At 41.7% G+C, this 15,455-nt stretch overlaps 1 protein-coding gene across 1 annotated transcript in view; it reads left to right on the top strand.

The window, feature by feature from the left end:
• The first annotated feature begins 4,884 nt into the window (after positions 1 to 4,884).
• col15a1b (collagen, type XV, alpha 1b) overlaps positions 4,885 to 15,455 on the top strand; it is a 26,866-nt gene continuing 16,295 nt past the window's right edge. The window contains exons 1-6 of the mRNA XM_087173227.1: positions 4,885 to 5,699; positions 11,613 to 11,800; positions 12,202 to 12,411; positions 12,685 to 12,837; positions 14,852 to 14,926; positions 15,234 to 15,332. Coding sequence (XP_087029353.1) covers positions 5,303 to 5,699; positions 11,613 to 11,800; positions 12,202 to 12,411; positions 12,685 to 12,837; positions 14,852 to 14,926; positions 15,234 to 15,332 — 1,122 coding nt within the window. The 5' untranslated portion in view covers positions 4,885 to 5,302. The remainder of the gene's footprint in view (positions 5,700 to 11,612; positions 11,801 to 12,201; positions 12,412 to 12,684; positions 12,838 to 14,851; positions 14,927 to 15,233; positions 15,333 to 15,455) is intronic.

Here is a 15,455-nt window from a genome sequence, read left to right as displayed (position 1 = left end):
CACACACACACACACACACACACACACACACACACACACACACACACACACACACACACACACACAGAGACAGGATGTGTGATAGCTTTGATTATCATCATTGAATTGAACAGTTAAGTGTTTTGGTGCAGAAATACTATCAGCCCGTCTTTTATTACCCACAGTTTATTAGTGTTTACTGCAGATCTGCAGTAAATTTAGCACAGACACATGTATGGCTGAATTCAACAGGACTTTCTTTAAGCAGGTGAATTATTTTCACGTATGTGTGGCGTTTCCTTAGGCTGTTGTTGGTCTGATGTATCTCCTCAGCACTATTGGATGAGCTCGAGTACCTCTCCATCAACACTACCCATCATGTAATGTGTTCATTTGAATAGAATTTAAACTGGTTATTATTTTGTGGCACCTATTTTTTCATGGAAGACATAATGATGTTTTTTTATTTTCTTTTTTTCCCAGTAGATTTAGTCAAGTTCACATTCAGTTACCACTTAAAAGTTAAGAGAAACTCTGTGTTTCAACCATTTACTTTTATTTACCTATTTGGACGTACCTGCTCGCTTGCCAACTTGCTGCCAGGCACTGTGAGTCCCAGTATGTGTTCAGGTATTACACCTAACTCACAAGATTATTGGGAGGCATGTCGTGTACATTCAGCTGAGTTTATTGGTTATTTTTTACAATAAATATGCACGGATTAACCTCAAATCGGTCGTTTATCTAATACATTTTTCCCTTTCACACAAATATATTGATATGCCAAACCATAATGTCTATTTTTTGGACTGTGCGACTTAATGAAGTATTACGTTGGGTAATTTCAGCAATATTTTATTCAACATAAACTTTGAAATTAAAAATGAAAACTCTGGTTAATTAATGGTTTCACTTCATGGACCTACAAAACAGACTTTATAATGCAACTAATGTGTAAGACTTACTTTGATTTTCACAATTTCTGTTATGGTGACATGAGTATGAACCATAGACTGTGTGATTTGAACTATTCTCATGTGCATTACTGTTTATTACCACTAGATGGTGCCAGAGTGCCAATGCATCAACAAGGCTACAGGTAGTTCAATAGTCATTAGAAATAGTTTGTAGAGCATTTTACTATCATTAGTTTATTGTGCTCAAATATATAAAATTCATATTTGAGCAGATATTAACAGTTTATAACCTTACTTGATTTAACAAGGATATATTTCAGTTTTCAAGGTGATATACTGTATATATATCAATATAAAAATCACTAAGAAAAACTCCTACAGAATTTAAAAGAAAGAAAAAAGAAAAGGAGACATGTTTCCATCAGGTTTGTCCTTATGGATTTAATTGTCAGACTGTTTGAAGTCTCCTGATCTTGTGATTCCTCGTCTGTCTCCAGCAGCCACTTAACTGGTCATTTCTGCGAATAAATTCATAGCATCCCCGTGCGATTGGCTGTGACAGTAAACCAATTAGAGTTTATTGTTGGGGCGGTTGCTAGGTGGAAGTGCGAGAGAGGTGAAGGGTGAAAGGGTTATTCTTCCTGGAATCCAGAGGCCCTAAACGGGGTCACCCCCGTATAGAAAAAAAAAAAAAAAAGTGGGTCTGAAAATACTCATAACAATGTGGCGGCCTTTCACCAGCCACTGCACATGAAAAGTGGACACTTTCTTTTTTACGCGATGACAAATGCCTGAAAAGCCATGTTAATGATCCTTTACATCCTTCCATTTCATTTATACACTCACACTGAGCACTGTCGTAGTTTAGTGGGTGACGGCTCAGTGACCTCTAGCTATTGCTGTGTCCCTGACTGTCTGGTATTGCCACCACCACGGCTTAGAGACAACAGCATCCATAAGGTTCCTGCAGTTACAATAACAGCATTTGCAAGGGAAAGAAGTTAAAGCTGCACTGATCACAATTTTATATCAATAATGGATCAAATGACGATGTGTAATGCGGAAGGAGTCGCTCATAGTGTCAAACCCACAGAGAATTATGACATGACTCTGTTTTAGGGTCTTTCAGCTCATTGTTTTGGTTTTACGGTCTTCAACTTTTACTGTTTTGGTTCACCGTCACTGCTCTGATCAACTCCAGCTTCAGCCCCAGGGGGAAGCTGAAACGCTCTGATAAACCCACTGTGTGCACAGCACCGAATGACAGATGATGTAAGCAACTAGCTGGTGAACACTGCGATCATTTAGCAGCTGAAGGTGAAAAGAAAAATCAATGAAAACTGCTTTTAAGTCATATCCTGTGGTTATTATGTCTTGTGTAATTGCTAACCATTTAAGTCAGAGCCAACCCCCTGTGACCACCTCAGCTTAACAGGACCCAGCCAAGGTTGGTAGGAAGGTGCTGTAATTATAAAGTGCACAGCAAGGATGCTGTGTGTGTGTGTGTGTGTGTGTGTGTGTGTGTGTGTGTGTGTGTGTGTGTGTGTGTGTGTGTGTGCGTGTGTGTTGTATGACATACCAGGTTTCACTCTGTTGGTGCATCAAGGCTGCCCCCCCCCATGCTTATCTTCCTGACCCCCTCCTCTAACCCATCCTCACCCCAGCCCATTCCACACCCCCTCATACCGGGCTAATCCATGACTAATCAAGCTGCTCCCCCTGGGGGGTTTCCTCCCTCACCCTCTCTTTAAATCTTAAACCCATCATCTGCTCCATTAGAGACCACCCCACCCTGTTTTTCCCACAACTGTTTATGTGTTAGTGTGTTCTGACCAGCGTGGCTCCCAGGGTCCGTGATATCACAGAGAACATGAACAACACATGGTGGTGCAACATATATGGGTGAACGGAGTAAACTGATCAATATTTTTCCATCCTGTGCTGTATGCACTGGTGACTAGCATGTCTGATATCCCTGGATGAGTTGAGCATCCAGCAAAAACAAAAACAATGTGTGCACGGTCAATAAGCTTGCAGCTGAGAAAAGTGGGCCATGGCCTTTCACACTGCGCACACTCATGAAATACCAACCTACTAACCAAGTCAATCACAGTGTGAACGGTGTGATATATATATTAACTGTGTGATATGCTGTGATTGCATCTCTGTGGCTGTTTTATGTTGCTACAAGATCTTTGAAAAGGCAAGTTTCATTTTGATGCTGTGAAAGCTACCCAACCTCCTCCAGGTAGTTCAAAGGAGCTATTTGTAAGTTTTGCTGTTGCTACATAGCTAACGTTAGCATTAGGAAAACATTGCAAGCTCAGGATCAAACTTCATTCCTTTACTCACCAACAGCTGTCTCCAGAGGTGGAAACAAAGACCAATGTTAACTCTTGAATCCGTCACATCTTTTCTTCTACTGAAGTTAGCATGCTAACCAGCTAGCCCATATAGTCAGTTTCTGATAGCTCACTGCAGCCTCGAATCTGCCCTGAAGATGTAGAGCTGCTCAGAGGACCCTCCTGGCAAGAAAGTGCACATTCGGCAGCAAAAAAAACTTACAAACAGCCCCTTTAATACATTATTTTCTTAAAATGTGTACTACAAACTACAAACTTTTAATGGAAGCAAGTAATACCATACAGTAAATATCTAGGCCACAAAACAATGAGATAAAAGAAGCTGATAATTGTGCGAGAGCTGCAGTTGTTGGAGACTTGGATGATAATTCTCTGTAGGTTTGTTATAGGAGCAACCATGACAGTTTTATTAATACTAAAGTAAAAATATTTTTATTTTTGAAACATATTCTTATATTTTTCTTGTTCTTGCTCCTTGAATAGAACTGAGCCATCGTTAATGTAGTAACCTGCACTTTCTCTAGGTTTGAAAACTGAGATCCATGCAACCCCAAAAACAAAGTGCACCAAACTTCTAATCTCTGACGCTAAAGTATGAGCCTGAACAAACATCTCCACGCGACGCCCCATCCTCAGCAGGACTTCAGCCCTCATCCTGGACCTCACCAAACATTTAGAGAAGCACAACACAGCAGAACAGGCATCTCTTTGTCATCATCAACATGGGGCCTCTCACCCTGACCAGTGAGCTGCAGCACAGAGAAATGTTTCCATTGAACCGTTTGTCATTTTTTTAGTCAGGTGCCCAAAGAATGTCATCTGTTATGACATTTCTGATGCATCATCTGACCATCTCAACTGACCAATATCAAGTCAAACATTTATAGATTAAGAAGATCGGTCTTCTTCCTACCCCTGTTATGTATGTAAATAGAGATAAGTAAGATATGAAGTTGGATTAAAGGGCAGTAAATTCATTTCTGTCCATTATGTTTTCTCCCTTTGGTTCAGTTACACCTATCTATATTAATAGTAGCAGTAAGTCAATTGGGAAAGCATGATTGCACTTCAGTCTCCAACCTCCAGTCCACGCTTGTGCACTGCAGTACCAACTTTCAAGGTTTGAATTTACCAGTTAGCTGAAGAAGTATTTGTGTAATTGTCCCATAGGAGACCAGGGAGGAATGCTTCGCCTCCATGTCTGTATAAAGAAACCTCTCTGCTCTTAGTATTTTGTTGGATACTTCATTATTAGTAGAGACATATATGATCTTTTAGATGCAAGTTTTTCATTTCTGTTGTATTAGCTGGTGAACGCTGCATAGCAACAGCAAAAGGAGACGGGGGGATGATTGACAACAAAAATGTTTGCAACTGCAGCATTTTGAATGATGCACCTTTTAATTAATAAATCAATAATAGTTAAGCAGTGTGTTCGTAAGCTTGACAGGCTGTTGACATAGTGTGACGATAGAGACCACAAGTTTGATCCACAGAACACAAATGGGAGGAGAGAGAGGAGAGGAGGAGGAGGAGGAGGGAGGAGTAGTGAACTAACTAACTCTCTAATCTGCCTGTCTGAGTGAAGAGGGGAGAGAAAACCAAGTTGGCTGTGTTGTAGAGTGGCAGAGGAGGGGGGAGTCAGTAATTACACAGGGGGGAGGAGAGGGAAGGTAAAAAAGAGAGATGTTGGGGAGTTAGAAACAGCAAAAGACAGAGACGGACAGAGAAAGCGAGGACATAACGAGAGAGAGAGAGAGGAGAGAGAGGAGAGGAAAAAAAGAAATTTGAGGGAACACCACAGAGGACAGTAAGAGGCTGAAAAGTCATCCCTTGATAATTTTTTGTGACACTGGATCTCCTAAAGTACTGAGTGTTACTTCTACACATCTATAGGATTGTGCATGTGCAAGTAGTGCTGCGTGCTACCTGTCTTGGCTACATGCCTGTTGCACACGTGCAGTACTCCGTGGCCACAGTTAACAGGATTGTTAAGCGTGCATCAGTGTGTGCTTGGACACAGCCGTGAGACACAGATAGAGGATGGGGGCCCTTCGCCTCTCTCTTGTTCTCCTCTTCCTCCTCTCCTGTCCTGTACAAGCCCAGTGGTGGAGTTTATTCTGGGCAAACCCTAAGACCACATCCGACTCTTCTTCTCCTTCTGTTCCTCCCTCCATCAACTCTCCATCCATCACCTCCCCGGGCCCTTCTGACATCCCAGTGACAACAGAGCTGGCGGGAGAGGAGAATGGGGTGACGGAGGAAACTGTGGAGGGTAGCACTCAGATAGAGGGGTCTGTTCTGGCCCCTACACCCACCCATGGAGTGTTAATCTCAGGCCATAGCACTGCTGAACCCGGGACGTTACCTCCAGAGGACAATCCAGGTGGAGGTGGCAAAACCAGGTCCCAATACAAACCACTGAAACACTGGAAGACCGGTGAGTGTTACAGAGGTGTTGATATCTCATTAGCATAAAAAGTCTCAATCAGGGTTGGTGTCAATTTCTTCAGATTTAGTAACAGAAATTAAAGAAGAGGTTAAATTTACATAGTGGTTATAAAAGTAACCACTAGTGACAGTGACAGTTATATGTCCTGATCACAGGATGCAAGCAACCTAAAAGTGACGCTCTCTGATGTAATGACTTTTCTAACTTGAACAACAGAATAACTTACTGAATAAGACCATTCTGTAACAATTAAATAAAATACCCCTAAAAAATGTTTTGGCCACCTGAGGGCAGCAGAAACAAGTTGTAAACACAACATTGGCTTTTTTTCTACCTCATAAAGTTACTATGGGGAACTTGTAGATGAAGAGATATACTTCTAGTAGATACAGGTATTCATTAACATTAGTTTATCAGAGTGTTTTAATTGAAAACAGCAGCCTGTTGCTACAGGAAACAAAGCTGATAAGAGTTTGGCCAGTGAACCAGAGCATTAAGCACAGGAAGTAAAAATCAAAACTGAGCTGAAAGACATTAAAAGGGAGTCTGCAGAGTTGTTGATACTGTAACTTTTACTCTCTACGATCCTGTTTTTAGTGAGTTCAACAGATCCACCACACTCACTAACCTAACCATTGTTTCAGTATGTCAAATTGATAGGTCAGTGGTTCAGTCCCTTACCTACACTCGCTGATCTTTAAATCAAATCTTATATCTTGAACTTACTCCAATCATGTCCCAATGTCTGATGAAGCAGGACAGAAGCTCTGGTTTTTGTTTGCGTAGTATGCAGGTAGTACTTGGATTTGCTCTGAGCCACATTTGTTAATGTCTGAGAAATGTGGAGGACAAAGGAGCAGGATGCTTTTGTGTGGCATTCCAGGGTCAAGGTGGATTTAAAAGGTTGTACATGGCAACGCTGAGGGGGTTGTTAAAATTGGTTTTAGAAGTCTCCACAAGATGATCAAGCGTTCATGTGGCCAGCATGATGAGGATTAGGTTCAGCAGTAAGGAGTTAGGGTGGAATAATATGATGCAACATGAAGGAGTGATCAGATGAATGGCAGACTGTTTGACTCGAAGAAAAGAATGAATGAAACCGACGTCATCGCTGATTTACTGTTTGATAAACCTGAAGTCTAACTGGGACCTGAGTAACTCACCAGCTTATATGAATGAAGGATTTACTAACCGTCATGGCAACATTGAATCAGTGGACCAATTAATAAATGTAGGTCTGGAGGTGTGAGATATGAGTTTATAATCTCATTTGATGTCAGCATGAATTATGTTGTATGTATTAAATCCCTATCACATGATCATGAATAGGATTTGTCTGCAGGCCCTGTGTGTGTGTGTGTGTGTGTGTGTCCTTGCCAGTGGAAAAAACTAAGTTATGAGCATTAAGCTACATTTACTTAACCACCATCTGCAATGTTGCATTATTTCTTAATTACATGAGTAATATTAATCACCACCAGGTCTCTGTGTGCTTCTGTTTTACACATATGTTTTCAAGATTTTACAAAGACAATGCCCAGTGTGACTGAAGTATATTATCTTTGTCGTTTACTTCAACTACATTTTTCCCAAAATGCCTTTGTAGTTTTAACTTCATACATTTTTAATGTTGGACTCACTTATAATTGCGCATTGTAACCCGTGTTTGTATCTATTTCTGCTGCAGGTATCTTTGCTGCTGTCTCAGACTAGCTTTAATTTTATTGTGGCAAATTAAGCTGCAGTCTACACACACAAAGTTTCCCTTTTAGCTTGTTTATAACAGTTCACTATTATATTAAAGTAAGCACACTACGCTCGTGTAAAACAATTCATTGCATCTTTTGCAATGTGTTTATTGCACATGTTCACTAGTATTAACATGCATCTTCACTGATCCGATCACAAGTGGACAGCTCTCACTTCGTCAGTTCACACCTGACTTTAAAATGCGTCTCCACATGCGTCTCATTGACCACTTGTAATCGGATCTAACTTCTCCCCTTTATATGCAAATAACCTTTCCATGCACCACTCCCTGTCTCTCCCTCGCTCGCTCTCACACACACACACACACACACACTATAGACCATAAATAAAGATGGACGTAGCCTCTGTGATGTCAAGAACAGGTTTCTGAAAAGCGGTTTTGAAGCTCAGAGTGGGCCGTTCCGCCGTCGCCATCTTGGCAGTACCTAACTCCCATCAAACTCCTGGTTAATCCAAAGATGGGCAAAAAAGGAGGGATGCGTATCGAGCTGAGACTTCAGTGCAGGCATATGCTCACCTGTCTGTCAATCAAAGTGGTACACCCTCAATAATGCAGAACTTTAAGTCTTAATAAAATTTAAACAAGTTAGTTATATAAAAATTCATCGCCCATACAGTTTCACATGAAGGAGGAAATTAGTCATGGAGACCAAAAGCGTTTTGTACCGGGCTGTAAACATGTTTATTTCTGCTGTAAAGTTGGGCATTTTCACATGGGAGTCTTTCAGCCTTGGAGGTTGCCGCTTTGCACACACACACACACACACACACACACACACACACACACACACACAACAAACCAATTTGTCAATTGTCGAAATCAACAACGCATACCTGTTTATTGGTATTCATTATAGAGAAGGAACTGAGATCCGATCACAAGTGGTCAATCAAGACGCATGTGGAGACGCATTTTAAAGCCAGGTGTGAACTGACGAACTGAGAGCTGTCCACTTGCGATCGGATCACATGCTAAATTTAGTGCTACTTTTCCCACTAGTTGTTTCCTATAATTGAAACATATCAATTCACAACTTTTAACTTGGTAAAGAAATTCTGTTTATTTTTTATCTTACATAAACAAGGTAGTTGTTGAATCTGGTGTAACGCTGTTCTACTCACTGGTCTTATGAACAGCTCCTAGGCTTGTTACCTTCCTCTTAACGGTGATACTACCTGTGCAATATGTTTACTGTGTGAAAGAGTAAAGACTATAACATTATCTGTGATCTCACTTTTAGTGTGCCCTTATCCCTCTTTACCTTTCACCTTATCTATAACAATTCATATTAAACCATCTCAGTCATGAAATTAAAAGAATTTATTAAACCGAAATTAGAGCAACTTGTATAGGAAGATCTGAGTAAAAGCAAACAGATAAACAGTCAAATTGTTCACCCTCTCCCCTCTGTCGGGAATTATAGACTGAAATTCAAGTTAATACCGTTACTAAACAGAAAACCATGAGTTAAAGTACATAAAAACACTCTTTAATTACTCTTTAACTCATTTAGCTTCTATTTTGCTCTTTTAGGAGTTCTTATGTACCTTTAACTACATAATAAACCTTAAAAAGTTCAAACAATACATTCAATATTTGTGGGCCCACACTATGAAAAACACACAAAAAGCAAGCAGTGAAATAAAATTAAACCTTTCAATGCAGGCCTGTGGCTGGTGTCCGTTGGCCCACATTAAAGATGGCGCCCGATCCTTGACCGTGGATGAAGAAGGACTCTCCTCCCTCGTAGCCAGAGGTGCAGCTGGGTTTTACCTGGTCACCCAGTGCGCTATCTGGTCTCCTCTCGCTCGTCGTCGGGCTGATGGGATCCACCGAGGTGCTAGCGAGCGGTTAGCGCTGCGCTAGCTTAGCGCTGCGCTAGCTTAGCGTGCTCGTAACTCAGACGAAACACACACTTATTTCGAAACGCTGAAAACGCGGTAGTTGATCAAAATGTCACTGACTTTAACTCACTGAGCTTCGTACACTATGTAAAGCACATTGACAACGATAACACCTCGTTTACACACTCAACGGTTATCTTTTCTTCTCCGCTCTCTTGCCGAGCTGCGATGACGCAGCTACATCTGATCAACTGCTCTCACACACCCGTGCTTGCTGTTCTCCCGCCCCCTGGCCAATCAGTAACCAAGGAACTTGACGTTGCTTTATAGCTGACCAATAGGAAGGTACGATACAACATACCGCTGTAGTATGTGAGAATAAAATAAACGGATTGGGTTACCTTACAAACAAACTTTTTATGTTACATTCAATGTCGTGGAAATTTACACTACTCCCCATGTAATTGGTTACATACATTTAAACTATATACTATATATATTATATACTATAACATACTATTATTATAGAATATTGCATAACTATACAAATGGAAAATAAAGGATAATATCCTAGGGTTAATGAACAAAATAAGCCAGGGGGTTACACTGGTCATATAAAACACAGAAACAGCTAAAGACCCACTACTGCAAAAAGATAACTAGCATAGCTTAGACCTTAAATAATCTTTGTCAATAGTCAAGAAAGTAAAGGCATTATATCCTTTTCATCTATCTACCCATTCAGCCTGTGAACCTTATACCTTTTTGAAGCTTGTCTACAGTTTTCCCACTGCCTTGTAGGGCACTGTTGATGAGACTTTTTTTTTTCTCAACAAATTGTTAAAATTAACTTTGATAAAGAAGGGAAATAGGATTAGCAAATTGTTTTATATAACACAAGACTGACTCTCCAAAACTGTGCTGAGACATTTTTAGTTTTCCATCCTTTCTCACAAACCCCTTTATTTGACCATTTGACCCCTGTTTTTTCCTTCCTTTTTGGGCCAACTTGGACCCTGAGAACTCTTCACAGCAGCAACAGTGTGAGCATAGTCTGTATCTTGAAATGGCTGCCGTCCAAGCTATGATTGGTGATCACCACCAGGTCTCTGCTGCCAAGTCAGACCAGATTCAAGCAGTAAGACTGGCCTTTATTTTCAAATGTATGTCTCACAGGGCAGAAATGAAAAGTTAAACCTCTACAGTGGCCACTAGTTAACATGCTGGAGGTCACTTCAGTTCTCTCAGACCAGCGGTTGCCCATTTCCCTCATTACAGAGTACTAATGACTGCACATCTGGATTGGAGGTGTGAGGTCTTTGGTCTGTGTTGGTGGTATGTGTGTGTGTGTGTGTGTGTGTGTGTGTGTGTGTGTGTTTGTGGTGTGTATGTGCACATCTTGAACGTTCACCTCACCACCTGGGTCTGCAACAATAAATGTGTGAATGTAAAGAAGTCCACTTAGAGCAGTTTGAGTGGTGCACAGAAGCACGCCTCCACACACACACACACACACACACACACACACACATTCAGACACTTACACACTGAACCCTCTAATCAGGTATGTTTCCAGTTGGTCAGGCTGACGAATTAGAGACCCCCAAATGTCGGCCCTTCTGGTCTGGGAGTTTGTGTGTGTTCATGTGGGTGAGATTTGTGTTTGATGCGAGTGCAAGTATATGCAAATACATCTCTATCTGTGTGTGTGTGTGTGTGTGTGTCTATGTGTGTGTGTGTGCATGACAGAGATATAGGTATCAGGGGTGAGCCTGGCTGGAATGCTGAGGTGAGAGTTTGTCTCTACGGGAGATAGGCTCCTTAGTGGGGGGAATCAAGGGAATGTGAAGCCATCTCATCACATACACACTAAATACTCTAATTACCAGCTATTGTGTGTGTCTGTCTGTTTCGGAGGATTATGTCCATGCAAGGCAGAGCAGTGAGGCGCAGGCAGAGTCAGGATCAAATCAAGTCCAATTAAAGGCATGTCAGGATGATTCAGAGGTACCTCTCTTCCTCTAATGTGGTGAATGAACCAGCAACACACAGGTAGCTAACAAGGGAAGAAAGTTTGAATCGGGATTCACACATCTGCCATGACACCTACTGTGCACCTCTGAAGTAAGGTACACCTGCAGTATAGTCGGAGCAAAGTAAAAAGTCACATAAGTGCAAATACTTAGCATCAAAAACACATGTCAAGGGAAATCTTTTTCAGCTCGGCTCCACCTGTTGTTTAGATTTACACATTCGAACATTGTCTTCTCTCTGTGTCTCTGTCAGATCGAGGCTCGGGAGGTCATCTGGACCTGACCGAGTTAATTGGCGTACCCCTCCCTCCCTCGGTCTCTTTCACTCCTGGCTACGAGGGTTTTCCAGCCTTCAACTTCGGGCCTGAAGCCAACATCGGCCGGCTCACCAAGACCTTCGTGCCAGGGTCCTTCTACAAGGACTTTGCCATCATTGTCACGGTAAAGCTAGAGAGTTGAACTCTTCAACCTTTTAAACCTCCTTCATGCTTTAATTAAGGTTTTTAAAGGGGGTCACCATGGCTTTGAAAAAAGCGGCCTAGAGACAATAGTGCTTATCTACTATCAAGTCATTGCCAAGTATGTTACAGGGGTTTATTGTGCTGTAGAACAGCTTGTGGGCCGGTGCCTCTCTGGGGCGCCACCTGGTGGAAGTCTTATGATAAAGCAAGACAACTTTTTGCTTGTTAAAATAAACACAGAAAGGATTGTATTGTCTCTATTTATACTGGAACTTCTGTGGATTATTGTATATTAATGTATTTATTCACGTGAGCACTACTGTACTGAAGCAGGGAGTTTTTGTGACCTTCGATGTCTTCCATACCATGTCCTTATTCCAGGTGCGTCCAGCCAGCCCAAGAGGAGGCATACTCTTTGCCATCACAGATTCCCAACAGAAGGTGGTGGAGCTGGGTTTGGCCCTCACGCCAGTCCGCGGGGGCCTCCAGAGCATCTTATTGTACTACACTGACGGACAGCAGGCCTCCCACAGCCACAAAGCTGCAGCCTTCAGTGTCCCTGATATGACGGACCAGTGGACGCGGTTTACGGTGGGTCTTAAAATCCTAAAAAAATAAAACATTTTATTAATAAAAACAATTTGCAAGTGCAGCAAGATGATTTCACTAGTATAAAATGCAAATCAACTATGTGCTGTTTAAACGTGTGTAATTCCATCTCCTGATTTGTTAAAAAAAAAGGACCATTCTTCTTCAATTTTGCCAAGTTAAACTCTCTATTAAAACACTTCTTTTAAGGTAAATTTCCTAGCAATACAGATAAAATGTATTTCTTTTTAAAGGGTGTTTTGCTCTGCCTGACAGGTGGTGGTGGAGCACGATGAGGTGCGTCTCTACATGGACTGTGGAGAGGCAGAGAGGGCTACTTTCCACCGGAGGCCTGAAAGACTCACTTTTTCTCACAACTCAGGCATCTTTGTAGCTAATGCAGGAAGCACAGGGCTCGACAAGTTTGTGGTGAGTGAATAACATTCGTATCTGTGGATGTGTTTGTATCTCGTGGAGGACGAGGACGAGGACGAGGACGAGGAGTTTTGCTTTTCCTGCAAAGCTGCAGAAAGAATAAGTCCTGCTCCTTGTTGTGCCTCTGGTCTGTGCTGTCGGCCTGAGGATCACATCAGGGAAACGTTCAGTCTGCTGAAGCCGTTTGTCCATTAACCATTTGGCTCCTTCTCTGTGTAATTTGAATGTCGTTGAGTATGAAAAAAGCACAAAATGAAAATGCCTTCCCTGGGTGTTGTCCCTGTTACCAAGGCACCAGGAAAAAAACTAAAACTGCATCTGAGCATTTTCTTCATGTTACAGGTTTTATTCATGAGGTTGCAGGTGCTCAGGTGCCAGCTATCTACAGTACGGATATAAGAATAATACACAGAATAATATAAAAAAATGTAATACTCTGTGGTAAAGGTAACAAATCACATCTATCTCCCAGTAAACATTTTACACTTAGCTTTTTGTGGCATTTGGCATGTTTGGCTAGCTGTTCCCCTTGTGTCCAGTCTTCCTAGGCTAAGCTAAGCTAAGCTATGCTAACTGTTTCATGGCTCTAGCTTCATATTTAATGGAGAGATATGAGAGTTGTAAACCCCCAAACATTAACAACTATTTTAACTGGATATTTAAATTTACATAGAAAGTAATTACATTACATTATTTCAGAGAAAAATACTTCATCCTGGCTTTCCAAGACTTCTCCATCTCTAACACACGGTCCGGATCTGTGTACAGCCAGGTCGAAACAGGGTCGAGATGTCATGACCACCTCTAGTCAAACCCTGTGCTGGCTCTGTTACAGATTGTGCCGGATAAAACGCAGAGGAGGAAGATCAGAGACAGAGGAAGTAAGAAGGGAGGAAAGAATAGAGAGGGAGAAGAAGGAAGAGAGAAGAGGTTGACACATGGCAAGGGAGGAGAGGATGGGGGGAGGGAGTCAAAGGCAAATGAGGAAGTCGGAGATGTAAACAGTGTTGACATGTGGTCAAGGCTTAGTTGTGGTCAGATCAAGGGCTGGACTCGGGCCTTTGTGGCAAAGTGTGATAGTGTAGTGAGGTTAAACTACAAGCAGAAGATCAATCTAAGCTGCTTGTCACTTGTTGTTGCCATGGCGAATGGATGCAGTCACGCCCACTTCAGTGCGCTTTGTTCAGTGTTGCCTGACTTTCTGAACAGGTTATCTGTCTGAAGCATGGCCACGGCATATGTGCATGCTCAGCAGCAAATATCTGGGTCGCTTTGTGTGTGTGTGTGTGTGTGTGTGTGTGTGTGTGCATGTGTGTGTCCTTGGGTGTTTGTTGTTTCGAGGCTTCAAAGGAGAGCACTCATGGTATGGGGCCCTTTTTAATCAGTGTGCGTTTTGTATGCGGTTGCTGTAAATGTGAATGTTGACCAATGAGTGGAGCGAACATCTTTCTCCACGTTCCCATACGAAACAGTAGAGTTGTTACGCTGCAGTCAGTTTGAGTTACAGAGCAGTTTACAGGTTATTAAAGTACATTAAATATTAAATGTGTCTCATACTGATGCAATTCCATTGTTGGATTTCCATATGATGAAATACAACGTTTTGGGGATGTTGTTGTGAGTCCAGAGTTCATGTGAGTTCATTTTTGGGATTTTGGGAAATGTAGGAAATGTGTTAAATCAAAAAAATAAAAATGTTCTGAATATCAATTATTTTATTATCAGTGTAAGTCACTTCAGAAAACACTTAAATGTGTTTATTAATTCAAAGTCCTGGTTCGCCAGTGATTATATTGTAAAGCCCCTCAGCCTCTCACTGTGTTTACAGGTGCACCGACTCATTTCCCAGGAACACCAAGATTAAAATGAGAGTGTTTACATCCTGGAAGTAATTTGAAACATTGGAGACCCAGTTAACTGAGTCATTACGATTCAGGCAACACAGTTAAAGTGTTTATAAGACGGGATTTCTATAAAGCTCATGTTAACAGTCTCTCCGTCTCTACAGGGCTCCATTCAGCAGCTGGTGATAAAAGATGATCCCAGGGCAGCTGAGGAGCAGTGTGAAGATGATGATCCTTATGTGAGGCGCGCACACACACACACACACACACACACACACACACAATAGTAGCTATGGTATAAATAACAGAATTGTACATGAAAATGGGCTTGTGAACAAACGGCGCCCCCTACTGGTCAAAAGCCTTGATTGGCAAAAAAGAAAAGAAGTTATGAGCTGTTACTCTGTTGATCCTCTTGCCTACCGAGAGCTATGAGCAAAGATGTCACACTTACATATCAGATGGGTGTCGTGTAGATTGTAAAGACATTTACATTAAAAAAAAAAAAATTGAGTAATTGCTTTAAAAGTGCGATGTCTGATGAAGGCCTCGGGATACGCCAGCGGGGACGACGCTCTGGATGACAGAGAGACGGAGGAGGAAGTGATGAAGAACACACAGGACAAGAAACACAGCAAAGTACAGGTGGGCTGGATTCATGAAATCACTTCACTTCACACACAATTATTTAAAATTCAGTGTGAAACCCTTCACATCTTTGGAAAGTTTGGGATCTCTGTCTCTCTCTCTCAAGTGTGTGTGTGTGTG

Source organism: Seriola lalandi, unplaced genomic scaffold (assembly GCF_002814215.2).
Source record: "Seriola lalandi dorsalis isolate HSWRI2012SDOR001 ecotype SW California unplaced genomic scaffold, Sedor1 jcf7180002054130, whole genome shotgun sequence".
Classification (NCBI taxonomy): domain Eukaryota; kingdom Metazoa; phylum Chordata; class Actinopteri; order Carangiformes; family Carangidae; genus Seriola; species Seriola lalandi.
This window is presented reverse-complemented; position numbering and strand designations above follow the sequence as displayed.